This window comes from Antechinus flavipes, chromosome 5, assembly GCF_016432865.1.
Source record: "Antechinus flavipes isolate AdamAnt ecotype Samford, QLD, Australia chromosome 5, AdamAnt_v2, whole genome shotgun sequence".
NCBI classification, from domain to species: Eukaryota; Metazoa; Chordata; class Mammalia; order Dasyuromorphia; family Dasyuridae; genus Antechinus; species Antechinus flavipes.
In genome coordinates, this window is record NC_067402.1 from 296,165,148 (window position 1) to 296,191,675 (window position 26,528).

At 53.0% G+C, this 26,528-nt stretch overlaps 2 protein-coding genes and 1 long non-coding RNA gene across 6 annotated transcripts in view; 1 reads left to right on the forward strand and 2 right to left on the reverse strand.

Moving 5' to 3' along the window:
* ARHGAP8 (Rho GTPase activating protein 8) overlaps positions 1-9,220 on the reverse strand; it is a 30,346-nt gene extending 21,126 nt beyond the window's left edge. For both annotated transcript variants that reach the window (XM_051962912.1, XM_051962913.1), the window contains exons 1-6: positions 9,110-9,220; positions 6,662-6,787; positions 5,518-5,658; positions 2,303-2,390; positions 1,704-1,835; positions 1,271-1,357 (exon numbers count right to left, since the gene is read on the reverse strand). In XM_051962912.1, the coding sequence (XP_051818872.1) occupies positions 1,271-1,357; positions 1,704-1,835; positions 2,303-2,390; positions 5,518-5,658; positions 6,662-6,698 (485 nt within the window). In that variant the 5' untranslated portion in view covers positions 6,699-6,787; positions 9,110-9,220. The remainder of the gene's footprint in view (positions 1-1,270; positions 1,358-1,703; positions 1,836-2,302; positions 2,391-5,517; positions 5,659-6,661; positions 6,788-9,109) is intronic.
* A 13-nt stretch (positions 9,221-9,233) lies between these two features.
* On the forward strand, positions 9,234-11,364 carry LOC127539004 (uncharacterized). The gene is made up of 2 exons (XR_007947805.1): positions 9,234-9,664; positions 10,931-11,364. It is a non-coding gene; the product is annotated as an uncharacterized LOC127539004 (long non-coding RNA).
* A 7,004-nt stretch (positions 11,365-18,368) lies between these two features.
* PRR5 (proline rich 5) overlaps positions 18,369-26,528 on the reverse strand; it is a 47,931-nt gene continuing 39,771 nt past the window's right edge. For all 3 annotated transcript variants that reach the window (XM_051962915.1, XM_051962916.1, XM_051962914.1), the window contains 4 exons: positions 23,372-23,463; positions 22,899-23,039; positions 21,165-21,303; positions 18,369-20,472 (listed from right to left, as the gene is read on the reverse strand). In XM_051962915.1, the coding sequence (XP_051818875.1) occupies positions 19,979-20,472; positions 21,165-21,303; positions 22,899-23,039; positions 23,372-23,463 (866 nt within the window). In that variant the 3' untranslated portion in view covers positions 18,369-19,978. The remainder of the gene's footprint in view (positions 20,473-21,164; positions 21,304-22,898; positions 23,040-23,371; positions 23,464-26,528) is intronic.

Here is a 26,528-nt window from a genome sequence, read left to right on the forward strand (position 1 = left end):
CTGGCTTGGGGGGCTCTGCCTCTGGGACAAGGAAAGAGACCAGCCCCTCCTCCATCGCACGGCCCTTTGTCAATGAGTTTTCCTTCAAGGAGCTAACCGAGGAGAGGCGAAGTACAGAGCTACAAATGATAGAAGAGAGGAAGAGGAAAGGACCAGGGAGAGCGCCGTGGGACACATGCCTCTTCAACTTTCAAACCCCTGAACCCGATTGATTTCCTACCCATTGACAAGATAGCTACATTCATGGCTCCGATACCAAATGGGGCCCCATATTGTTCTTAGCGACACACTGCCCTCCTCCCCACACACCTGTACCCACCCCTCCTCTCTGAAAATCACACCTCCTTCAGCAACCTTTGCCTTAGCTTTTAAATGTTCTTAAGTCAATTCATGTCTTGGTAGCAGAACAGTTGGGATCCTGGGATTGAGAACTCGCCATGCCTGTTTCTATAGTACGTGACTGTGAGTGTGAGTGTGTGTGTGTGTGTGTGTGTGTGTGTGTGAGAGAGAGAGAGAGAGAGAGAGAGAGAGAGAGAAACAGACAGACAGACAGAGACAAAGAGAGACGAAGACAAAGAGAGATAGACAGAGACAGAGAAATAGAGACAAAGAGAGGGGGGGAGACTCTCCTTGATAAAATCTCCTTGAGAGTCTGCATTATTTCCTTTTCCCCCATTACTTTATCCCGGTGTGCAGCACATATCTGGCACACAAGAGATGCTTAATAAGTGCTTATTGAAACATGAATGGATTACAGAAAGGGTGAAGAAGCACAACATATTAAGAGTCCAGGGACTGAAAGGGGAAAGCCCGATGGGAACCCCAAAAGGGAAAGGGATTTGCTCAGCATCATCAAGTAAAGAATAGGAAGAGTCAGCACTTGAAGCCAGGTCTCCTGGATTTTAAACCAAGGGTGTTTTCTCTGGGTGGCGGCTGCCCCCAGCTGCAGAGCCTAAAAACCAGAATAAACCAAAGTAAGCAGAAAGCAGCTCTCCCTTGTGATTCATGTGCAGCTGCTTCCAATCCCAGCCACTAGGGAGCAACGCCGGACTTATCCGGCAAAGGTGGACAGTAATGTCCATTCATTCTGCTACAAGCCTGTGGCGCCATTAGGTTCTGCTGGGGGTCCCACTGGGAGCAGGACAAATGCGAGGATGTGAGATACGAGGACACAAGGGAGGCTCTGGGGAGACTTTTTCTTGGGGCAACGGCATTGCCTATGATCCCAACAGAAAGAGCCCAACCGGCAGCCCCAGGGATGGAGACGCACCTAATGAGGGGCTTGAAAATGGCCCACAGGATCTTGATGAAGTTGGTAGGATGCACAACATAAAGGGCTTTCAAGTTCTTCTTGTACCTGTTGGAGGAAACACAGAGGGATGTGAGTACTCCGATGGGGGCTCTTCTGTGAAAGCACCTACACAGACAGGAAGGAGTCTGTCCCGGGCTTCCGTAAGAGACCCACAAGGGCGAGTCCAGACTCTAGGCTCTGGACTCCTGGGGCAACAAGGCTTCGGCTAGTGGGAATCAGTGAGTCACCGTCCTGCCCGCCCACATGGTGGGCAGCATAAAAAGAACCCCGAACACCCCCAAGTCATCCTGTGGCTCTGGACAAGACTCTTCAGTTAGGAGCAATCTCCCCCCAGCCAAGTTGGATCTGCCACAGTCCCCCCCGCCCGGCCAAGACTAGCCCCCACACGTACTTCCGGCCAAATTCTTTGTAGGCGCTCTGGAGCCAGTTGAAAGACGGCTTGTTGCGGCTCGTCAGCCCGTAGTGGAAGTAGACGATGGTGTAGTCGTTCTCGACGTACTGGTCAAGGGTGTACTTCAGGTATCTGGCCAGGGTACGAGGAGAGACGGGATGGTGGAATCAACTCACCATGTTCCCCCACACACACACCCCAACTGCAAAGATCTCCCTCCCATAGGCGTCCAAAAGCTATCAGAAAACTCAGCAGGGGAGTATCTTGCAGGAGACAACTCAGTTCCACTTAGGACCCAAAAAATCAGTCCGAGTGGAAGCCCGGATGGGCAGGAGAGATCCGAGGTACGGAGCAGAGACTGAAATGCACACAGGAGAGTGCCGGCTGCTACGGCTCCCTCGGCTGTAAGACCCATGAAGGCAAGACTAGCAGCTTTGGGAGACTTATTTCTACCAGGTTCCAGCACAGATCTTGGTATACAGCAGGCACTTCATAAATGCTTGCTAAATCCTGTGTTACTCGGCAATGGGAGCATCTAGGATAGCGACCTCTCTCGAAGAAGGCAGGAGACACAAGAGAGGCAGAGCGGGCAGATTTACCCCAGAAGGCGGCTGTGGTTGAGCTCGTGAGAGGGGGGCATTCGGCAGCAGCTGAAGGTGATGACTCGTCTTCCTGAGTTATCGTCCCCTGCAGAGCCAAAAGAAGATCTGTGGATCAGAGTGGAGCTGGGAAGCCTGAGCTTGTCCCTGAGGGAGCCTCCTTACCCTGCTCACCGGGGCCCCAGGGAGGATCTCAGTGACACGGCTTCTGGCTTGTGCACACCCCAGACGGGGGCAGGGATCCAGGTGGGAATGTGACCTGAGTGACGCTGGCAAAGCCGGCCCAACTCTGCTAAGCCCGCTCTTCCAGGACTGGGGGTGTCTGTCCTTTCCTTCCGGCCCCAAGGCCGGGGCACTGAGGGGAGGAAGAGGAGCACACAACTGCGGAAGCTCAGTGTCTTTATCTGAAAAGGGGGGACAATGAGAGCTGCCCTAATTATCCTGGACGTGGGGTGAAGGATAAATGACATCAGAATCCAAGTGCTTTGGCAACAGGACAGAGAGACCTTGGCACAAGGGCTTCCAAGGTCGGCACCAAAGTGTCAAGGACGAGAACTTAACCAGGGCCTTTTGTGCGCCAGACACTGAGCCGGGCTCTGGAAGGGAAGCACAGAGGACGAAGCTCCGTGTTCTCAGAAAGGGAACAAGTGACTGGGGAGACAGCAGGGGCTCTGCAGGGAGCTATGAACATACACATACGTGTGCGTGTGTATGTAGAAACACATCCATGTGCATGCACAGGCATCTAAAGACATGAAAGGAAGAGAAATAAAAGAAAGGCAGAGAATAAAACCTCATTCAATTCAAGTGGGTTCGAAGGAAGAAAAAGAGGGAAGAAGGAAGAAAGGGAAGGAAGGAAGGAAGAAGGAAAGGAGGGAGGGAGGAAGAAGAGAAAGAAAAGAGGAGGAAGAGGAACAAGAGGAAGAAGAGAGGCAAGGCAGGAACAGAGCTGGCTGGCTCGGAGGTCCTCCCAGCCTGCCCTGTCTGGCCTTGGGGGATTTCCCATGGGGCCCCAAGCTCCCACTTCTTGGACCCTGCCTTCACTGAGGGTGGGGACTCTGTTGTACCCGAATGCTCTGGCTCTGCTTATGGCCTATAACATGCTGCTTGTGGACTGGCCAAACTCTTGCTTCTCTACAGCGGCGAGAGTCTAGCTTTTCTCTGACTCAATGATTCTGGGAGGCCCCTCCAGCCCACCTACCATCAGTGGGCTCCAAAGATGAACTGGCCATCCCTCGGCGCCCCAGGGCAGCCCACTGCCCAACTTCCCGGTGATCGGCTCTGGGTGGCACTCACGCCCAGGCCGAGGAGGCACCTCTCCTGGGCAGCATCTCACCTCAACCCAGAGAATGCCGTTTGGGATAAAGGGGCATCCTGGAGCCACTCCCCTGTACCCCAGCAGTCACCATTCATCCCCATCCCCCGGGTCAATGATGACGGAGGCGTCCCTTGTGCACAGCAGCCAGCACCTGCACCGAAAGGTGGCCGGAGAAGATTCAGCCCTCTCACATTTCATCTGAGACCTGGGGGAGCCAGGCTGGGCAGGACCTGAGCCAGCAGCCACAGCAGGTGAGGAGGCCGGGGAGGGGAGCAGAGGGGGAATACAACCGGGTGCTCAGCTGGGTAGGAGAAGTGGGACAGGGTCTTGCCCTGAATGTGCCCTCTGGAGGCAGCAGGCCCTGAAGGGCGCTTGGACTCCCATCCAGGCCAGCTAGTTAGGAGACTCTCTCCACTGCACTGAGTCTCAGCCAGTTTCTTCCTCTGGGAGAGGGGTCTGACTCACACTCAGTACTGTTGTTAAAGGACCACAGGAGGGAATTTTTAAACACCCAGAATTGGTGGGTCTGGGGGTGGCTGGGTGAGGTTTGGGGGAGCTGGTGGGGCTGGCTGAATTGCCTTTTTCTCTACTTCAGGTAATCAGGGGTCTGGAGAGGGTGCATTTGCAGAGGAATAGGATATAAGAGAGAAAGAATTGGGGACCCTGGCTCCCCATGGAAGTTGGGTAGCCCTCAATCTCCATGGGATCATGTAACTGTCAGGGTGGGCCTTTCCTCCTTCCAGGACACAAATGGAAAACTCTTCTTCCTGCCAGACTTATAATGACTGTCTGCACTCCCGACCCAATTCATCTCCCAGCGACTCCCCCGGTGGAGAGAGGAGGGGAGGGAGGCGTTTAAGGTAGGCCTTGGGGTCCATGAGGTCCCCCCTCAGAAACTTCCCGACATGGCAGAGCCAGCCAAGATCCACCAAGCCCCTGGGGGTGGTTTAGAGGGAAACATTCAGAGAAGGGGATTTTAGTATGGGGCTGCTTCTGGCCTCTGCACTTGGGGAGCTCTTCTCATGGAAACGCCTTCCCCGAACATAGGATAATTTATCTCTCAGACTTGTGGAGGAGGAAGAAATTTGTGACCAAAGAGGAACTAGAGACCCCATTACTGATCACAAAGTAAAAAATTTTGATTACATCAAATTAAAAAGCCTTTGTACAAACAAAACGAATGCAAACAAGATTAGAGGAGAAGCAACAAACTGGGAAAACATCTTCACAGTTCAAAGTTCTGATAAAGGCCTCATTTCCAAAATATATAGAGAATTGACTCTATATTTATAAGAAATCAAGCCATTCTCCAACTGATAAATGGTCAAAGGATATGAACAGACAATTCTCAAATGATGAAATTGAAACAATTTCCACTCATATGAAAGAGTGTTCCATCACTGTAGATCAGAGAAATGCAAATGAAGACAACTCCGAGATACCACTACACACCTGTCAGATTGGCTAGAATGACAGGAAAAAATAATGATGAATGTTGGAGGGGATGCGGGAAAACTGGGACACTGATGCATTGTGGGTGGAGTTGTGAACGAATCCAACCATTCTGGAGAGCAATCTGGAACTATGCCCAAAAAGTTATCAAAACTGTGCATACCCTTTGATCCAGCAGTGTTTCTATTGGGCTTATATCCCAAAGAAATACTAAAGAAGGGAAAGGGACCTGTATGTGCCAAAATGTTTGCGGCTGCCCTGTTTGTAGTGGCCAGAAGCTGGAAAATGAATGGATGCCCATCCACTGGAGAATGGCTGGGTAAATTGTGGTATAGGAAACTCCTTCCCCAGGGACCCACCAGCCCCTGCTGAAAGCCTCCTAAAGCCCTGAGGCCCTCCTGGGGTCAGGGCACCAGCCTCCCAACCTCACTGAAACCCCATATACCTGCTAACTGGAGGATCCCATGCCGGGCCACATCATAGTAGGGATGGTCCCTGCCCAGGGCCGAGTCTTCACAGGCTGGGGTGGGCAAAAGCGACATCCTTGGCACTCCTAAAACGGAGGCTTCCTCATCTTTCCGTAATTCTGCAGCAAGAAATAAGCCTTGAAGGGTGGAAAGCTTCTGGAAGCAGAGGTCCTGGAAAGGACCATAAGCTCCACCACCCACCCCCATAGAAAGGAGGTAGAGACCCCATTCCAGATCTCAGGACTACTGCCCAGGGAAGGGAGGCACTGAGATAATCCTCATCCCGGGCATCTCTCCAGGATCTCCTGCACATGGATGCTTGCAGAGCATTCTGCACCATGGCCTCTTAAGGGATCCTGCCAGGGTTGAACCCTGGTCCTCAGGTTCCAAATTCAAGCTCTTTCCACTGTCTCTTTCTTGGGGCCCACCTGAAGAAGGATGGGTAAGTCAGGTAACAGGGAAGGCTAACCCAGCGTGCAGCGTGATGCAACATGGAGACAAAAAAGCAACCGAAAAACTCTCTGGTTGGCCCGTGCCGACCACGTGACCCTTTCCCAGATGAAGCAAGGGGGGTTTTCAGGCACCACCAGTCCTGGGAAGCCACTGATGACTGTTTAAGAGGCTTTTGAACATCCCTATGTCTGTGTCCAGGGGCAGGAGCATCCGTGACTAGAGAAGAGCTCCCTGGACTGGAAACTCCCTGAGGCCCAAGCGCTGCATTTTATCCAGACTACATGTCTCTCAGAGATCAGGGCTCAGCCAGGAGCACAGCATACAACAGGTGCCTCCTAAATGCTGGCTTAATTTGCTGAGTTCCATTGAATAGGCCTCTTAGGCAATCTCATGGGAGGATGAAGACCTGGGTTTGAGTTTCTGCTCTGGGCTAGACCCTCCCTTCTCTGACTCTGTTTCCCTTATCTCTAAAATGGGCAGAGAAGCCAAAGCTATCCCTTGGGAAAGAATGAGAGCTCCCTCCTATAAGTCCTGGCCCCATGGTTCCCATCAGGCACTCGGGGGATAGAAAACAGCAGAATGATACAGGTTCTGATGCTTATACCTGTCTGGGACGGTGGCCCTAGAACCTTCCAGGACACTGAGTGAAATAGAATCAGGGGCATTTACCAATCTCTGCTAATGCTTCCAAGTCAGTCCCCGACATGTTTTCAGCAGGAACCAGTCCAGCTTGGAGGCTGGAAGTGGAGCACAGGAGTCCTTCCTGGTCATCAGATCGCCTCTCATCGGGCAGCTCTAGAAAAGAAGCACATGGCCCATGAGGATCTAAGAAAACCGTGGGATCCCGGCTCTAGAGCTGGAAGGAAGGCTCCTGGGGGAGTCCCCTTAGTCCAATCCCTCCTTTTACAGGGGAGGACCCTGAGGCCAGAAATAACTTGCTGCAAGTCCCAGCTCTAATTCACATCCACTGACTTCAACCAAATTTCAATGTCCTCAGAACCTTGGCCGAAACTCTTAAAAGCTGAATATAGCATCAAAGTGCTCTCGACAGAAGCCTGATTAACACCTCCCGGGCTGGGATTGCTATTGGACTTCATCATCCAGCAGAAATGGGCTCTGCCACCCAATTAGAATTGTTAGGCCACCTGAAAGACATGACCAATTAAAAAAGAACCTCGATAGGGTTCAAGAATTTTGAAAAAAAAAAAAACAGCTGGGATCTTTTAGAATCGGAGGACAGAGCAGAACAAGAAATTATTCCCTTGGGGAACCAGTCTAGCACCTCTGATTCTGCAGGCCTGAGAAGCTCAGCATGCCCAAGGCTGGGACCACTTAGCTTTTGAAAGTACACTTGCAGGTACAGAGGAGAATAGTGGGAAGACTGGGAGAGAGGGAGGGAACACAGACCAAGTGACAAGGCCATTATATCACTTACTTAAAAGGAAGAAAATAGAATTTGCCTACTAGACAGACCCCATTTCCTGCTCTGTTTTGTATGTTGAAGTCTCGTTGCATATGTTTAAGTCCAGAATTTTAAAAGTAAAAATATCTTTTCAAAAGATCCATTTCCAACTATTTGATCCAATTAGATCAAAAGATCCAAATTCCAGTATTTACTCTTGCCCCCGTTCTAGCCCTCTCCATCGTCCTAACAATTTGAACACCACTACCCATACCCAACACACGTCTCGATCTTAATCTAGGGCTTACTTTTGTGCGATCACTGTCAGTGCACTCAATTCTATGATCAGGGTGAGCGTCAGACTCAAAATATGCCCTAATTGGAGCCTTCCGAGCAACTGTATGGTCCATTACGGATCGATTTCTAGATTCTCTTTTCCCTTCTCATTGAGCGCTAAAACATCCATGACTGTGACAGGTGGTGCAGGTGGGGAACAAGAGCGGAGAGGACATATCCCTTCCCATTTTTATTCAGTAATGGGGGTTAAAAGTGAGATGCTCCTACTTACTGAAAGATAAGTAAAGACAGAAGGAGAGAAGGGATTCAATGGGGCTTTGTAAACGTTAAAGCTGGAGAAAAATGCTTATTACAATGATGATGATGATGATTGGTGCCCAAGATCGCCAGAGGTGCGCCAGGACTGGCAGCTGGGACTCCCGATTTCCAGGGCCAGGGGTGCTTTTAGTCCAGTTTATCCAAAGTTCACTACTTCTTGATCTAATGTTTTCCGACAGAGCCTAGAACCCAGTGTCGATGGGATCCCACTTATGTTGGTACATTTCATTCTTAGCTTCCTCTGCCAGGCTGGCATGGCAGGGGTGGAGGTACCCCAGGGATCTCGGCCACACAAGCTCAGAGCAAGGCTGAGAAGGTGCGGGACTAAAGCCCAACGGAGCAACAGCCTTTTAAAAGACGGATGTGGGGGGAGCCATTTTACCATCAAAACGGTTAAGACACTCCCTCCCCTGGCCCAAGTGCCTTATCCTACCATCTGTGGGTGGAGATTGCTAGGAATTCAGGAAGCCTGGGGCCCCAGAGCCACCTGCTCCTTGTGTCACTAGCCAGGGGCCAAAAGTCAATGAGCCTTAACTGAGCCTCCATTTCCCGATCTGTAGAGGAGGGTTCCTAAAACCTGAAGGGCTAAATAATAGGCTCCGAGGAGATCCTGGATGGGGACGGCTCTTATTAGGCACCTACGGGGAGCCCGGTCCTCTGCAGGGCGCAAAGACGCAGAGACAAAAACGAAACTATGGCAGACTTGGTAAAGCTCTCGGCTGTTCCTATCTCCTAGTCTCAGTTTTCCCCCTCTGAAATGAATGGGACCATGTCTGCCGGCCCCGGCAGCTCTCTCCAGTCTCCTCGGACTCCCAGCCTCCCCAGGCTTTGGAAAAAGAGGTCGAGGTCCCTTGCAGCTCGGTCTTGGAGTCCAGGAACTCTGGAGGAGACCGGGAACGGGCCAGGGTCCCCCGTGGGAGGAGGGGAAGGGAAGAATAGCGGCGGGGACAAATGACCCAGCCAGATGACCACAGAAGAACGGCCCCTCCCTCTCGGGAATAATCTTCCAGCCCTCGCACCCGCTTCTGCTGAAGCAACAAGTGTGCCTGATCCCACGTCCTCCTTTCCCGGCCCAGCCCGGCCCGGCCCAGCTGGCTCACCTGGTCCTCCAGAGGGTGGCTCCTGGCCAGCCCCGCGAGTCCCAGAGGCCGGGACCTGAGGAGTGCGGCGGGGTCCGGGACAACGTGCGGGCTCGCCTACCTGGCGGACCAGGTGAGCGACGCCCCTCCCCCTCCTTCCCTAAAGCCTCGGGGCACGAGTTGGTCAGCGGATGGGGGAGGAGCGGAGCCCGGAATCTATTTCCTAGGCCGGAGGTGGGGGCGGGGGCGGGGTTGGAGATTGGAAGGAACTGTGGTACGACCGGAGTGAAATTTGGAAGGGGACGGCAGAGGAGGGGAGATGGCGCTACAGAGGGAGGGATGGAAAGAGGGGAGGGAGAGAACGGCTGGAGCAAGAAGTGAGGGAGAGAAGGGGTCTAGAAGAAGACAAAGGAAATTTTTTAAAAGGGGGGGATGAGAGGGGAAAGGGGCATCGAGAGACACGGGGCATGAGTGGGACCCCCCAGAACGGGGATTTCTTTTTAAGGACTCTTCTTTGTGTCTCTCTTCCCACCCCCACTCCGGGGGCTCCTCACCTGCTCCTGCGGCCCCGGTGGGGTGAGTGGGGACGGGACTGGAGGAGGATGGGATGGAGGAGGTGACTCCGGGGCCGGTCCGCGTGCACATTCCTGCATTCTGCGATAATGCCGAGCCTAGCTGGCTCAGCTCCCCCACATCTCGGGTTTCCTCCTCGCCCTCCCCGTGCTCCCCACCCCCACCCCCGTCTGGCCCAGTAACACTGCTCCCAGACTGCCCTGGCTCATCTCCTTGTCCCGATTTCCTTAACCTTGGAGAGCCCCAACCGGGACCACTCCCCTAAGGGTCCCTGGTCCAAGAGGGGAGGGAGACCAGACAGAAGGAGGAAGGCGGGAGAAATTTGAGTCGGAGATGCCCAGAAACTGAATGTTGGGACGGACCCAGAAGCCATTGAACTGCCCCCACTCCTAGAACCCCCACCTCCCACCCAGGCCAGCCAAGCCCCTGCTTCCTGAAGACTTAGTAAAGGAAGTTCTGTGGCAGCCCTCCAGCCTTCTCGGAGTATAAGGCTTCTGAAGTCAGCAAGTCCAACAGCCTCAGTTTACAAAAAATGGCATTTGGACTCAGGGCTCGGTGGGCTGCCCACCGTTCTCACCATCTGTCATGGCTGTGGACCTTTTTCTTGAATGTCTCTGAAATCAAGATCCCGGTAAACTACCTCCCCTGTAGTCCTTGGTGGGTTTTGGGGGGAGTCTACAGAATAGGGCTAATTCCTCATTCCTAGACCCCTTCCACATCTTTTAGATGAGGAAACTGAGGCTGGAAAAAAAGGGTCAGGGGGACAAAGCACGTGATCAGCAGAGCCCTCAGGAATAAAGCTTCCGAGCGTACTCCCGTCTCTGTACTGAAAGAGCAATATAAGTAGCCTAGGTGGGTGCCTAAGTAGGAAGCCTACCTTTGAGTTCCAACTCTGCTGCTGGGGAAAACCATTTATTAATCACCCAGTGTGTACATGACCCTATGTTAGCCTCTAGGATTAAAAGACCAAAAAAGGAAAACATTAAAGAACCAAAAAAGGGATATGCAGAGACTGCCCTCAAGGGATCAACACAAGCCCTCCCCCTTCCCCCAGCCTTAGCCCGGGGGATGCAAGGAGGCTGGAAGGAAGACCCAGTCAGTTTGAGTTAATGCCTTCTCTGAGAATGGTTGGTGGGCATCCTTCTGTCAAGGCTTTTCTTTCAGGAAGCCTGCCGGACTTCTGGCCACACTTGTTTCTGTCTCTCTCCTGAATTTATCCATGTTCAACGTATATTAAAGCGATCGATATTTTTGCTTTTTTCCCACTAGGGGCTGTGTGCGCCAAGAAGATGCTTCTGACTCAATGTTTCCTTTTGTGATTGCCAGCTCAGTGCTCTATTCTGCATGCAGTAGTCACTGCATGGACTTTTGAAAGTGGTCACATGAAGTTCCCTTCATGTCAGGGAGGTCATCTGGGCTTTTGAAGGTTAACCCAGAAGATCATGAGACACTCTGGCCCCATCAAAACGGACATCTTCCAGTGTCCATGGGCAAATCAGCCGGGTCTCGCGAGGGGGAAAAATATTCTGGCCACAAGACGTGAAATTAAAGAGATGCAAAGGATGGAGGGAAGATCTCACCGCTGGCCCTCTCATCCACCCCCACCCCCGTTCACTGAAGAAATCATGGATCCTAGGAATATGACAACAAGATTTAAAGAAATGAGAACCCCTGGGAATAAAAGCTTGCTCCCTTCTTCCCCAGGTTGCCTCATACAATCCTCAACCTAATGGGGGGAGGGGGAGCTTCTAGTCTTCAGTTGCCATTCTTTACCCATTATCCCCTGAGAGCCATTCCTTCAGAAGGGCCAAGGCAAGTTTTCTGATGGCCAGTCCACAAGCCTGATGTGCTAGCCGGTACTCCTCAAAGCTCCCACCCCTTTAGCCAAGCTTCAGGAGCTGGGAGGAACTCACTCTATCATTTTAGAGTTAAGGAAATTGAGGCTCCAAGAGATGAAATAACTGGGTCAAGGGGATGCTGTGAACCTTAGAGATGGGATGAGAGCCCAGGGCACTTCTGGGAACGCCTGCCAGGGTTTGCATCAAAGCAGCCCCTGTTCACTGAGGGCCCTGGGCTGCGTGATGTCTGTGGGGTGCTGGCATTCCTTGCTCTCAGGGCCTTTCCGACTTGGACCGTAATCGCTTCAATCAGGTTTGACCTTTTCCATGTTATGCAAACGTCATTTTATCCATGTAAAAATCAGCCCCCCTTGAAAGGGGAACAATTTGTTCATTTTCTTTTCTAAAACTCCCTTTGGTTACAGGTTGTGGAAAAACAGAGCTATGGTAAGACTAAGTGGTGAGATAATCAGGTCAATAAGGACATCCTGGGGTTGCCTCCTCCCCACCCCCATTCTCCATAATAGGACTCTGGAGCTGCCTCCAGGCCAGTGCCAGCCCATTCAATTACCCCAATGTTGAAGCGGTTCACAGGAGCTGGAGCCTTAAGGGGGAATCATCCAAAAGGAAAAGATCGGGGGCCTGTCCTATCATTGCCAATCCACCAAGATGCATCCTGGAGCCCGTGGGATGGAAGGGAAGGGGGCTTGCTTCTTTGCCCCATCTAGGGGGCTATCTAGGGGGCTCCCCTTTCCCTTCCCACCTGCCCTCATTCACAGTGCGTAATCTGTGCTTGCCGGGAGAAGTCTGCATTTCGGCAACCGCAGAAAAAAGGAAGCAGGACAGGCAGAAGGCAAGATTCGGGCTTTCTTCCTTTATCTGATTTGTATCTGCCAGAGTGTGGGAGGGGAGGCCCAGAATTACAGACTAAAAGAAAAGAGCAAAAAGAAAAAGGAGGGCGAGCCAGAGAGGCACAGGCGGGGAAAGAGAGGGAGTCAGGGTCTCGTCCAGGTGGTCCCCATTTTACAGTGGACTTTCAAATGCCAGCTGGTCTTCTTTCTCTTTGGGTAACCTTGGGCACTTCTGGAAAAAGAGGGAAGCCACGGGGCCTCTGCCATTGACCGCTGCCTGGGGTCAAGTTTTCTGGGGTTCCTGTTTCAGTCAGGGGCCCTCTTAGGTCAGGTGATTCCTCCTCCTCTATCTTTCTCTTCCTCCTGATGCTTCATGAACAGATAAAAAGTCCTGCCAGGGATCTCACCTCAATAAGACAAGCATTTATTAAGTGCCTACTGTGGCCCAGAAACTTAAACATTTGGGGACACAGAAAGTTAAAACAAAATATCCCCAAAGAAAACCCTCAAGAGGATTCAGTCTAAGGAGTGGGAGGCAGGGAAGAAGAGACCACTCACAGTGTGCAAACAAGATGCTATTTGGCATTTTCAGCCATGATCGTGACCCCATTTGGGGTTTGCTTGGCGGAGATTCCTAAGAGGTTTGACATTTCACCAATGGGGAAACTGAGGCAACAGGGTGACATGACTGGCCCAGTCTCACACAGCTAGGGAGTAGTCTTAAGGGGAAGAGAAGGGTTGTCAGTGAGGAAAACCTCCCTCCTGAGGGTAGAGTCGGGGGGGGGGGGGGCAGCAGAAAGGCCAGGCCATGGGATTGCAGGGGGCTTGGTGGAGATTGGGTAGTAGACTGGAAGGGACTAAGGAGCCAGGGAAGCTCACTGAATTGGGGTGAGGGGGGTGGCATGTGGCCAGCCTACATGATCCCTTTGACAGTTAAGTGGAGGGTGGATTGGAGTAGGGGAGGGACACCTGAGGCAAGCAGACAAACACCCCTCCCTACGGCAGATTGTGGCAGATAAAGGCCTCCTGAGGGAGAGGAGAGAAGAGAGGAAGATCTTGAAGACAGATAAGAAGAAGGGGAAGAAGAAGAAGGGGAAGGGGAGAAGGGAAAGATGGGGGAAAGAAGTGGAAGAAGCGGGGAAAAGAAGAGAAAGAAGGAAGAGGAAGAAGAGGAGGTAGAGGTAGAGGAAAGGGGGGAAGGGGAGGAAAGGGGAGGGGAGGAAGAAGGGGAAGAAGAAGAGGAAGAAAGGGGGGAAGAAGGAAGAGGAAAAAGAGGTAGAGGTAGAGGAAAGGGGGGAAGGGGAGGAAAGGGGAGAGGAGGAAGAAGAAGAGGAAGAAAAGGGAGAAGAAGGAAGAGGAAAATGGAGTAGAGGAAGGAGAGGAAGGCAAAGAGGAAGAGGAAGATGAGGGAGGGGAGGAAGAAAGAAAGGGGAGGGGAGGAGGAAAGGGAAGAAGAGGAGGAGCAGGAAGGGGAAGAAGAGGAGAGGGAAAAGGAGAGAAAGAAAGGAAGATGGGGAGAGGAAGAAGAAAAATGGAAGGCTGGAATGAAAAGAGGAAGAGAGAAAGGAATGAAGGAAGAAGAACGAAAGAAGGGAAGGAAGGAAGAAAAAAGATGGACAAGAGGAAGGAAGAAGAAAGAAAAAAGAATGTATGAGTTAGGGAGGAGGGGAGGGAGGAAAGAAGAAAAGGAAAGAAGAAAGAAAGAATGAATGGAGAGTGAGAAAAAAGAGAAGGAAAAAAGAAGAGACAGACAAGAGAGGAGGGAAGGAAAGTGAGAGCCATGGTTGAGAGCCAAGTCAGAGGTAAGAAGCTGTCTGGGGGGCTAAAGGAAACAAGTCAGAATGAAGATTCTGGATCAGAATCACAGAACAAGCTGGGTCACCAGCTGCTTTGGGCTCCTGCAGGGTCTGCCCTGGGCGAGTGGCAGAGCCTTCAGGGAAACAAATTGAGGAAACTTGAGTGTCTTATCATCTCTATGCCAGAGACTGGTCGCGTTTTACAGAGGGGAATGGATGGTAGGGAATAAGCATCTATTAAGTGGCTACTGTCTGCCTCCCTGCTCAGGGAGGGCTCCTAAGATTCCCTCCTTAGCTTGGTCTTGCCCCCAATCCAAGGTTTCCTTACATTAGGGATTTAATAAATGCACAGTAAATGCAAATAGCCGACTGATAAATGGGTCCGAAGGGTAAGGTCACTTTGAAATCCTGCTCCTAGAATTTCTCAGGATTATCATCACCAAAATATTTCCCTTGTTAGCTTCTTACACACCCCCCCCCCCCACACACACACACAATAACAAGCTTCCTGTATTTGGGACAGCTCTGGATGGATCAGACACTTCCAACACCAGCAGCAGGCATTTGAATAATGATGAATTCACATGTTCTTCTTAGTTGAGAGTTGCTATAGAAATGACTGCAATTATTACAGTCAATGTGTGACTGTTTTCAACGTGCTTGTGACAGACTTAATTTCTTCTAATTATCCCATAGCACTTGTGTATGTGAGTGTGTAAGTGTGTGTGTTTGTGTGAGACACAAGTTCTAGGCTCACCAGCAGCACTTATTAGCCATGGAAACATCCAGCCCCATGTCATTTAGCAGTTCTTGCTCTTTGGTTTCCTCCTACACAAAACAGGGATAATAATTAAAATTACTTCTCAAAACTGTTGCCATTTTATCTCACTTTTTGTTCTCAACCACTCCAGGGTGATTGCTTAATTGTCACCAGCAGCTAGAGAGGGAGAGCCCGCCATGAAAAGTAGTCCAGAAAAACATTGAAGTATCATCATCTAAATCTAGATGAACATGCTTTATCCAGAGAAGTTCAGGAACAAATTGATAGTCCCTGTCATTCTCTGATTTTTGGGTTCTATCTGTTGCAAATCCCATCTGATCAGGTGTCCTTCCTCAGACCCCCTCAGGGAGCTATAGCTGCTGCTTGGAGAGTTTGCTGGAGGAGGAGGAAGAGCTCCCTGGGCGTTCCACTTCCGCCTATCTGCTCTCATCTGGACATAGCCTCTCCTCCCCCTTAGCTAGCTCGTCTCATCCCAGCAGCCTCCACAAACACAATCCCAGACCTTCCGGCGCTTGGAAGACTAAAGGCTTCCAGATTAACATCAGAGTCAGTCACCACTTCTTACCCACATCTAAGAACCAATTTCTGAGGATCACACACTTAGGGGCAGAAGGGCTCTGCCATTTTCCCAACCTCGTGGGCACCGACCGACCAAGTTTTTGCTGTGGGGTCAGAACTTGCCCACCTTCCTCTGATTTCTCTCCTCCATCCGAAATCCTCCCAACCTTGATGCTTGTTTCCTGTTTTGTGATCCCTGCTCTTGGTTGGAGGGGTATCAGGGGAGGCTCTGGGTCTGGGTTCGAGTGCTGGCCCTGCTCCTTACTCTTCATAGCATGATGATTTTGGAGGTCAAGAATGGGGGTTGGGTCGTTCTTCCGTTTATTCCCCATGTGACCAAAGACAAATCCCTCTTACTCATTCATAAAATGGAGAGTTGGACAGCATTTTCACTCTGTTGTTGTTTGTTTGCATTTTGTTTTTTCTCATTTTCCCCTCTTTTTGATCTGATTTTTCTTGTGCAACATGATATTTGTGGAAATGTATATAGAAGAACTGCACATGCTTAACATATATTGGATTAGTTACCATCTAGAGTGGGGGGAAGGGAGGGAAGAAATTTGGCACACAAGGTTTTGCAAGGGTGAATGTTGAAGATTATCCATGTATATGATTTTGAAAATAAAAATCTTGAATAAAAAAATGGAGGGCTGCACACTGACCTCTGAGGTCCCCTTAAGCTCCGTGCTTCTGGTGCCCTTGGTCTAAGGCGTACTCGTAGAGCCCAGATGCCCCTTTCTGTCAACGTCTTTCTACCTCGTTTTGTTTCCCAAAATCCTGACGGTGGTAGTAATGACACTACAAAAGCATTTCTTCATCCTCTGGGGATGAGGAAACTGAGGCACAGCTGGTATCTGTATTTTGTAGAAAAAGTTCTTCATCCAAGCTCCTCAATCTGCTCCCTCCGTGTAGGTCCCAAAGGTCCCTCACAAGCTTGTATAATACAACTATCTGGAGAATGATCAACAATGAGGAGTCACTGGGGGTGGGGGGAGAAATGTCCCGCCCAGATCAAAACACCTGAAGTCCTGCAGTTGTAGGATGACCCTAGACAACTTTCCTCTCCTCAGGGGAAGTCTGGGGGGAGTCTGTTTCCTCATTTATGAAAGGAAAAGATTCCATTTTAGTTGTATTTGGAGGGAACCTGAGAGTTTAGTCCAAGCCACTCATTGTATCAAAAGGGAAACCGAGGCCCAGAGAGGGACACATGGAGCAGAAGGAAGAGCCAGGGGCTCAGGCACACCCTTTTCCCAAGAAGTTTACAACCTCCAAAGTCCCCTGCCTCCCCCAGATCTCACTCACAGTTCAGGGTGCCTTCTCACAACCAGGGCCGGATACTCAAACATTTATATTTCACCTACTTCTCTGCAGCCAGGAAAAAGGGGGACACACTGCCAGCTAAGGAGACATCTGATCGCCCTATGAGAAGCAAGAGGTGCCTTGTTCCCTGCCAAGAGCTGAAGAAGGGCAGAAAAGGAAGCGTGTTTGTCACCAGTGTCCACCCCTCTCTACCAGGATTTGTCCTCCCCAGCTACCCAGAACAACTTGACATCATGTGGTTTAGCGCTGGCTAGGAAGCCATTCGGGATGAGCCCCTCATTTTGGTAGCAAGCAGCCTGAATCCCCAGGAAGGGAAATGTTGACGTCAAGGTCACTAGTCTTCTGACTCCAAATCCATCCTCCCCTTTCCCCCCCAATGCCATACTATTCATTCTTCAGCATTTATTATGCATCTACTGTGTACATGAGAGGATTCAAGGGAAGGTGATTGGAGGTGCTGACCCTCAAATTACTTCTTGCTTGAGGATGATGTTAATCTTCAGAACGCCGCCTCAGCAAGACCCAGGGCTGCTCAAAAGAAACTGGACTAATGATCCACATGGGGAAGCTAAATGGATGAATAATGCCCATTTCCCAGGCAATGCCGTACAGCTGACTGACTGGTCCTGCAAGGTGACCTGTAAGCATAATAGTGGCTCAGCAGGCAAACAGGTGATGAGACAAATCTGGGATTGAAGGGAGTGAGCTGGATCCCATTTGGGAAATGGACTGTTTTTTCAAGCATCATTCAGAAATTCTCCTTTATGACACTTATATTCTCTTAGTGATGTGGGAAGGCCGTGCCCCTTGGAACACCAAAGATCAATGGCGAAGCCCACGGCGAACACCAGGTAATAAATCCCCAGGCAGTGCATGAGAAGGCTGAGAATGCATCGTTGGTGAGGAATGAGTCCGGAACTAGATGAGCTAGTTGTTCAACAAGCGTGAGGAGCCACAGATGGGCACCTGAGCATCTCGATGCCTGGGGGAGGCCTCTAGAGCGTTGGGTTTATGAGGAAGCAGGGACAAGGACTGCTCCAACTGAAAAGGTAGGGATCTACACCTGGGCAGAGAGTGATCTCACCCTCCACCGGGTGTCAGGGCTTCCCACCTCCTGAAATTAATTAACGATCACAGCCTGGGAAGACTCCCCCCCCCCCAAAAAAAAAAGTTTTGCTTTCTTTGGATGCCTACAGAGCTAGTATTCAGAGAAGATGCTTCATTGAACTCCTGTGGACAAATCCTTCCCTTCCTCCAAGGCTCGGTTCCAGTTGATGAATCAGCCCACAAGTAAGTCCGTATTAATCCTGTACTGTGTGACTTGCACTGCTTTCTCAAGTTTTCCATTTTTTCCAGGGCCTTTCATCTCTTTTAAGGTCTGTTCATTTCCTAATGTGTACCACTCATTTCTGGGTACATCTCCCACATTCATCACCTGGGATGTTTGCCACTTCTGGAACCCTCCAATGCTTTGCCCAGAGGAGGCAGTAAATGTTGGTAAAAGGAACTGCAGAAAATGGAATCCACAGGCAGGATTTTAACACACACACACATACACAATCATTTTATATTCATGGATTTTTATTTAAGTATCCAAGACTGTGGGGGACTTGGACCAGTGAGGGGAAAATCGAGAACCACAGCCTGAGTGCAGAAGGCAGGTGGGAAGGCAAGGCTCTGGTTCCCAGCCTCCTCATTTTGCAAACTACCTTAGTCCTGGATGGGGTTGGGAGAGAGGCAGGGAAACTCCTTCTGTGCCTAAATTCATGCGCTGCTCGCAGCCAGACCCAGGCCTGCTCAATAAATAAGGAGGCTACTCTGGGAACGTTCCTTCCTCTTTGTCATCGTGTGTCTAGGGAGCCTGGGAAGAGGCAGCCTGAGCTGGGGAGAGGAGGAAGGGGAGACCAGCTCCAGAGGAGCACCTTTCTTTAGCTGTTTCCAGTCACAGATTCAGCAACAGAGACCATTTTTGGGCTGAGCTATCACTGCTGGGGGTGGGGCGGGGGGCCCAGGCTGCCAGCATCACGGCCAGGCTACGGATAGGATCAGGAGGAGGCAGCAGCCCCAACGCATGGAGGGCACTTGTTTGGTGGGGATCGAGGGGTGGGAAATCTTGATTGTTACTGTCCCTGGTGACAGACGGGTGATAACCAGGGAGCTTTGGGGCACTTTTAGGGGAGTGACCCTGACCCAGAGAGACTGCTGTTCACAGGGTTTGGCTGCCCCGTTGAGAGGCTTCCCTCTCAACTTTCCCTGGGAGTCTCTCCTGGAATGCTGACCCTGAAAGGGGACTGAGGGAGGTGTGTGTGTTTGGGTGACCCACTTATGCTGGCCAGCCTCGGTATATTCCTATTTCCTGGGAGGTTCTGGGGTGAACCTGGACTGAGAACAAGGCTGCTCACCGACCCAGTGCCCAGTGGCTGAGCCTCAAAAAACTCAATCCTAGTGTCCTTCTGGTTGAAAACCCCTTTGTGTTTCTTGGCTAGCTTATTACTTGAATATAGTTCTGTTATATTCCTTTGCAGAATGTGAGCTCCATCGAGACAAGAACTGCTGGATTATTCATCTGTATCTCCAGGGCCTTGCCCAGTGCCAGGGGCAGGGAAAACACTTGGTGATCAGTTGATAGAGAATGCAAAAAAAAAAAAAAAAAAAAAAGGCTCCGAGGTTGAAGAGTCCCTGGGAGAAAGGGGCAGGAGCGCTGAGATAGATCCACTGGGAAAGCCCCTCCCCTGGGGAAGCCCTGCCCAGGGGCAAAAAACCTGATGGGAGGGGACTGAGAAATTCAGGGAGTGAAAAAATACATCCAATGGTTCCTGTATTTTCTCATATTCTCATTCTCGCTCTCTTTCTCGCATTCATTTTCTGTCTCTCTCATTCATTCATTCTCTCTCATTCACACACACACACACACACACACACCCTACACACAGTGCAGCAGAGTTCCAAAGTGCCTCGGCACGTATTATTATTTCCTGGGATCCTCAGGTCGGCCCCGGGAGGTCAGCAGGGCAGGGATTTCCCCCCCTATTTAACAGGAGGCCGAGGCTCACGGAGGGAGGGCGTTGTGCCCGGGCCCCTCCTCCCAGCGCAGGCTGCCCTCCGCGTCCTGGCCGCCTCTGACACATGTTCTGGCCTCGCCCCGAGCCGGGCGGTCCTTCCGCCGGGAGCCGTCACACGACGCTCTGTCTGCCCCCGTCCACGCCGTAGCCCGCGGCCTTCGAGCGTCCTCGGTCAAAGTTTATGAAGATCCCTTCCGAGTCGGAATCCATGGATTCCAGGATCTGGTCTACGAGGTTCTCGGGGCTGGAGGAAGGGGCTGAAGCTCCGGCCCGGGCCAGGCGGAAGGGCGGGCTGGGCTCGCGGTGCTGCCGGCACGGGCCCCCGGGCCGGGCCTGGGCCGCGGAGCGCTCGGCCTCGGCCGCCAGGGACGAGCCCTGGGAGCCGAGGTCAAGGGCGGCGCCGAGGGCCGCGAAGTCCTGCGCCTCGGGGCACGACGTCATCTCGGAGACGGAGTGTCTGCGGACGCCGGCGCCGCCCGCCGCCAGCCCCTCGGCCTCGTACTCCGCCACCGGGGTGAGCAGCGGCGTGTTGTAGCTCTTGGAGCGGACCACCGGGTTCTTGGCCAGGGCGTCGCCTGCCTTGGGGCGCCGGGAAAAGCGCTTTTCTGGGGGAGACAGAGCACAGAGGCACGTGAGGCCGGTGGGCCAGGACATCTCTCGGAGACCCCGGGAGGCCGGGGGCCAAAGATGACCTCCAGCCCACGCTCGGTGTCTCTGTCTGTCTCCCTGCCTCTTCCACTCTTCCCCCACCCCCACCACCCGTCTCTCTCTCCCTGTCTCTTCCTGGATGTCTCTCGCTCTCTGCCTCCTTTTATCTCTTTCTCCTTCCTTCTCTCTCCTTTCCTCCGTCCATTTCTCCCTCCATGCCTCCCTTCCTCACTCCCTCTCCCTCCCTCCCTTCCTCTCTCTGTCTCTCCCTCTGCCCTCATCTGTCTCACTGTCTCTGCCTGTCATTTTCTGTTTCTGTCTCCCCCTGCTGTCTCTCACTGTCCATCTGTCTCTCTCGGTCTCTCCCTCTCTCTTTCCTTGCATTTCTCTCTCCATGACTTCTCTTTCTTTCCATTTGTCCCTCCCTGCCTCCCTTCCTTTCTCTCCCCCATCTCTTCTCATTGTCTGTCTTTCTCTGTCTCTGCCTCTCTCTCCCTCCCTCCTTCCATTTTTTCTCCCTCTCTTGTCTCCTCTCTCTCCATTTCTTCCTCCCTGCCTCTCTTCCTCTCCCTCCCAAAAGCAGCCACTGAGACCCGGGCTTCGAGCTGAATCTGCACTGTGGAGTTCAGAAGGCCCGATTCCCACTTACCCAAGATGCAGGAGGAGTGTGTGAAGGGTCCGTCATCGGAATAGAGGCCGTAGGTACCCAGGTAGGGGGAGACCACCTTCTGGATCAGAGCCTCAAGCTTCAAATAGTCTTCTGTGATGCCTTTGGATTCATGGACACCCTGAGAAGGTAGAGGGAAGTTTGTTGGGAAGGGGGCCCATGGTGGGGAGAGCGAGGAGCCACCAGAGTGGCAGCCTGGCTTAAGTGACAAGCCACACTGGGAAGGAATCCCATTCCAACATGCCCTCTGATTGTGGGGAAACAGAAAGATGCTGAAACTTGAAAAAGGAAGAATACAGAAGGTAAGGTCAAACTATTGCTTGTCTGAAAAGGCTCTGGGAGTTTCAGTGGACCACCAGCTCTCCAGGATTTTGAGGGGTAGCTGACAGCACCAAGAACAGGAAGGTCACCTTGGGTTGTGCTAAGTTGCCGACTGTCCTGTGGCCTGGAAAGGTCACATCTAGGGTTCTGTGCCCGGCTCTGCACACCATGGCTTAAGAACAGTTTAGATGAGCTAGAGAGAATCTGGAGAGGGGCAGCCAGGTGGTCTGAGTGAAGGCTCCTGGTTGCTTTGGTCTGGACAAGAGGATCCCAGGGGAGGGGAAGGTGAGAGGGGCTATCCCTGGGCAGGAGGGTGAGAGAGGGGCTATCCCGAGGGGAGGCTGGAGAAGTACTGAGGGCTCCACCATTAATTACAGGGCTATTTATTAAATGCCCCACGCACCAGATCTCTGCCAGGTGCTAGAGGGAGGGAGGCAGGGGGAAAGCTGACCAGGAGTCTTCGAGTGAATACGGGCGCTTGGCCAGTGGAGAGCCCCTCTGTCTCGGGAAATCCCCTCCACCTTGGACTTTCTTTAAGTCTGCCTTCAGGGGCCCAGGGTCCGCTTCAAATCCCACCATGTTGATTAACCCAAGTCCCGACTCTGCATCCGAGACCTATCAGGGCAGGATAGGGGATGAGCTCCCTTTCACTAGACGTGTGCAAACAGGACCAAGATCACATGTCAGTGATATAGGAGGGGGAATTCCTGCCTGGGTTGGGGGGGATCAGAGCCTGTGCTCAGTGGGCATCAAGTTGCAGCTTGGCCACCCCTTTGGGCTTTTCCTGGGATCACAGAACCGAGATTTGGAAGGCACAGCTGTTGGCCTCCAAAGAAACCCCCCAGGTGGCCATCCTGCCTCTGCCCACAAACCTGCGGGTGGCGGCCGGGAGCCCACAGCCCAGAATGAGCCTCCTCGGAGGCCTTTCCATTGTTTCTGCTGTTCCTGAGGCCGAGAATGAGACTGAGTCGGGCCTCCCCAGTCCGGCCGCCCTCACTGACACCGTGATCAGAACACAGCCGAGCTGGGATTCCCCAGGGGCCTCTCTCACTGGCATAGCCAAGCCCGGTGCCATCCCCAGACCTGGCAGCAAGTGGGTGACGGGTTTATATGTGTACTTTAGAGCCAGTGGCGGGGATCCCCCACCCATCTCCCCTGAGTGCATGGCTCCCTTGGGACTCTCAGAGAAAAGTCTAGGGCACCCGGACTCCCTGACTGAGCACCTCCTGCTCGCCTCTCACCCCCATTTGTCCATCAGTCCTCGGATGGGCCCAGCAAGGCACCGGTGAGACGGACATGCAGGGGAAGGGCCCGGCCCCCGGGAGAGGGATCATGGGCAACAGCAGCATCGGGGTCACGTGCGGCAGCCAGAGCCACCCCAGGGGGAGCACTGACCTGGAGGACCAGCAGCATTTGGACAATGGAGGGGGGGATCCTGGCCCGAGACCTCGAGAGGGCATCTTCCAGCTTAATGTTGAGCGTGATAATGTTCCGAAAGTGCAGGAGGGCCAGCTGGCGGACGGAGGGCTCCTTCCCCTGCAGACACGAGGGCCAGAGTTAGGGGAGGTGCCGCAGCTCCCCCTCCCCCGAGGATCTCACAGAACCTGCTCCAAGGTTAAATGGACTTCCCCAAGTCCGTGCACAGGAGAGGCCCGAGCCCGTGCCTGGACCAGAGGCAGGGGACTGCCCGACTAGTGCACCGTGGCTGCTCCACTGGCCACAGCACTTGTTCCCTTAGAGCATCCCAGGAAAGGGACGGTGCCAGAATCTCTCATCCCATTGCCTAGTTGGGAAAGGGGTTCAAAAAGGTACACAGCTAGCTAGACCCAAGTGGCCCGTCTCCAAGTCACTGCATTGAAATTATTCACCTGAACGGGGTAGAAAATGGCTTGGAGTGTGGGCAAGACATCCCCGAAAAAGAAATCCCAGGTTTCGGCCAAAGAATCTAGAAGCTTCTGTCCTAGAAGAAGAGAAAACCAGTTACTGCCCGGAGGATTTCCCTTGGCATTCTAGAGGGAAAAGCAGCAAGCCCCCCGGAGAAGCCGTGAGGGGGGCTGGCGAGTCCCTCCAAGCTGGTTTTCCCCCTCGACGTTGTACCTGGATGGGACGTGCCAATCTCCATCCCACTCGCCATTCCTGTGGCTCTCCGGGACCAGAGGGCCCCCGCGTTGGATCCAGTGGTCTCTTGGCACCCAACTTAATACACTGTAAGCGTGTAATACACGTTTCCTTTCTCTCCCTGGGAGAATGGAGGGTGTGCTGATAAATCTAACTACTCATGGGATACATTTTGAGGTTTATTCTGCTTGGTTTGTGGGCCCCCTCGTCCCAGCCACCGACTCTCTTGCTTCTCTTTAATATACACATGTGCACAAAGGCACTGTCTCTTCTCCAGAAGGAAAGTGAGCCCTTTGGGGCGAGGACTGTCCCTGTCTCTGGCTCTCTAGTGGCTGGCGTACTTCAGGGGCTTACTACACGTCCGATGACTAATAATAATAAGCCGGAGAGCTGGCACCTACAGCCCTGAGGCTCGCTCCCAAAGCCCTTCCTGTGCGCTCTCATCATCTCGCTGGGGTCTCCAGGCCCCTGACTGCTCCATCCGGGACCGTGTGGGCACAGGGTGGCCACGGGCATCCCTTCCTCGGCCCTACTTCTGAAGGACTGGCTGTGAATCCTTCCTCGGGAGCCCGCCTCTGCTCTGATCGTGCCCTGCCGGGTCTCACCAGCTGAAGGAGGCCGGTGCTGGGCCCATGGGCCGCGGGAGGCGGGTCCTTTAACCAGGTCTGCTTAGGGTTCGAGTTGGCTCCAAGAGCACAAGTCACTTCTCTCCCTCCATCCTCAGGGACCCCGGTAGCATTTCCTCCAAAAGGCTCTGGCCCACAGGGTCCAAACTAGAAGGAACTTTTGGCTCAATCCTTTGACAGGTGAACAGGAGGCCCACAGGAGACAAATCAGTTGACTCAGGATACTCAATATCCCTGACACCACGCTCCCTAACTTGGACCTTCCTGAACATATTCTTGGCCCTTCCTCAGGTTCAGGACTAACTACCAAGGGGAGAGGTCCCTAAGGAGAGGGCAACTATGGAGGGGCAGCCGAGCAGGGGCCCGAGAGGTCAGGGCCACAGGGGTGGGGGGAATTCACCCACACCCAACTCGGTGCCATGGACGCCAATGAAAGCCGCCCAGTGCTGTCTGACTGAGCATCCCAGGAGGCAGCTTAGTGACAGCAAGACGGGAGAGAAACTGGGTCATCTCTGAGGGGGAACACACAGAGTTTGTGCCAGGCAGCAGCACAGGTGGTGGCGGCAGACGTGGCTGAGGCAGCAGGGATGGCAGAGATAGCAGGGGTGGCAAGGATGGTAGAGGCAGCAAGGGTGGCAGAGACAGCAGGGGTGGCAGAGGTGGAAAAGATGGCGGAGCTGGAAAGGATGACAGAGAGAGGCAGCAGTGACAGCTTTACCACCCCCAGACTTAGGACCCTATTCACCAGCCTTCCTGTCCTTCAGTCCTAGTAGGAATGACCCTCTCCAGTTCCAAAAGCAGGTCCCTGTGATCATTTTAGCTGAGCCCTAAGTCACCACTGTGGCCGTAAGCAGTCAGTGCCCAAATGTCAAGGGGAAAGAAATGGAGACATCAGTCCCTCTGTCTCTCCCATGGACAGAGACCTGAAATAGCTCCAGGCTTGTAATGACAAGGTGTTTCTGTACTTCCTAGCAGTCTCCACACACCCTCTGAATGTCAGTGCTGTGGGGCAATGCCCTAGACACACCACCTTAGATCCCAAGTTGTCGGTGGCTCGAGCATATAATCACCCCTATTTTACAGATGTGGCTCTCTGAGGCCTAGAGACAGGTCACGTGTGTGTGTGTGTGGGGGGGGAACCTCCAAGCCCAGGCTCTTTTCAGAGGACAAGATGGCCCTTTATGGGCCCATCTTCACCTGATCAGCACCCTACAGGGACAGTCTGAGCTGGGCCCTGTGGGGCATCTCAGGAACAAACACGCTCATCGCCATCGAGGCGCTGAAGAAAAGCCCCCTGGCAGGTGGACAACAAATGCAGACCCCACAGGGGACAAGCCTGACAGCAGCCCCTTGGCGCTGGAGCCTCTGGGGTGAGATGGCAGCTGGGGGCGCTGCTGTCCCTTACTCAGGGACATGGCCAGGACTTGGAAGGGATGGCGTTGGGCCAGCCCCGGTGAGCTCTGGAGGAAGGGAGGGCAAAGTGGAAGAAAGACAGCAATGGGGGGAACCCATGAGGTTCGAAGTTTGGGGGTGACCGGGGCAGGGGGAAGAGCTTGTCTTCCATTTTCGGAAGGGCATCCCCTGGCAGAGGGGTATTAGCCTGGGGGCCCAGCTCCTCTTAGGACTGAGGTGGGGGGGGGGGGCGATGCAGTGGGGAAGAGCTGCTTCTCTGGAGGGTCATTTCCCCATACCGGACACCTCCAAGCCAGATGGCTATTGGTCAGGGGGGTCAGGTGGAAGCCCCGGGCGCCCCGCAGTGGCCCAGGCTCACAAATGAGAGCCAGAAGCTCCCTGGGGTGGGAGTGGAAAGAGTCTCTCCTGTCAGAAAGGGGAAACCCCCTGATGTGGCCAGAGGCCCTGACTCAGCTTTCTCTACTGGCCCAAGGCCTGGGAGTTTCCTCCCAAGGGGTGGGAAGAAAGGAAGCTCAGTCCTTTCCGGAGGAGGACCCAGGGCCCCAGGCCAGGGCCCTGGTCCAAAGCAGAGCCACTGTTTTCATAGGCCCGAAACGGGAAGGAGAGCAGAGGCCCATCCCCAGAGCACTGGGGCCTGGGGTCCTCCATGAAGGCCCTGCCTTTACTTTCTGTTCCCTCCTACTCATTACTCTTCAGACCCTGCTTTGGGTGACTGCAAGCACAGTGCCTCCTTCCTCAGATGTCAGTGAGGGGGCATCTGGGGAAAAGCACCAGACCGAGGTGCAAAGGCGTGGAGGTGGGAGATGGCCGAGGGCTAAGGGAAAAGGTTCTCCTGACCTGCACCCAAAGGGAGCAGAGTGAAGTGAGC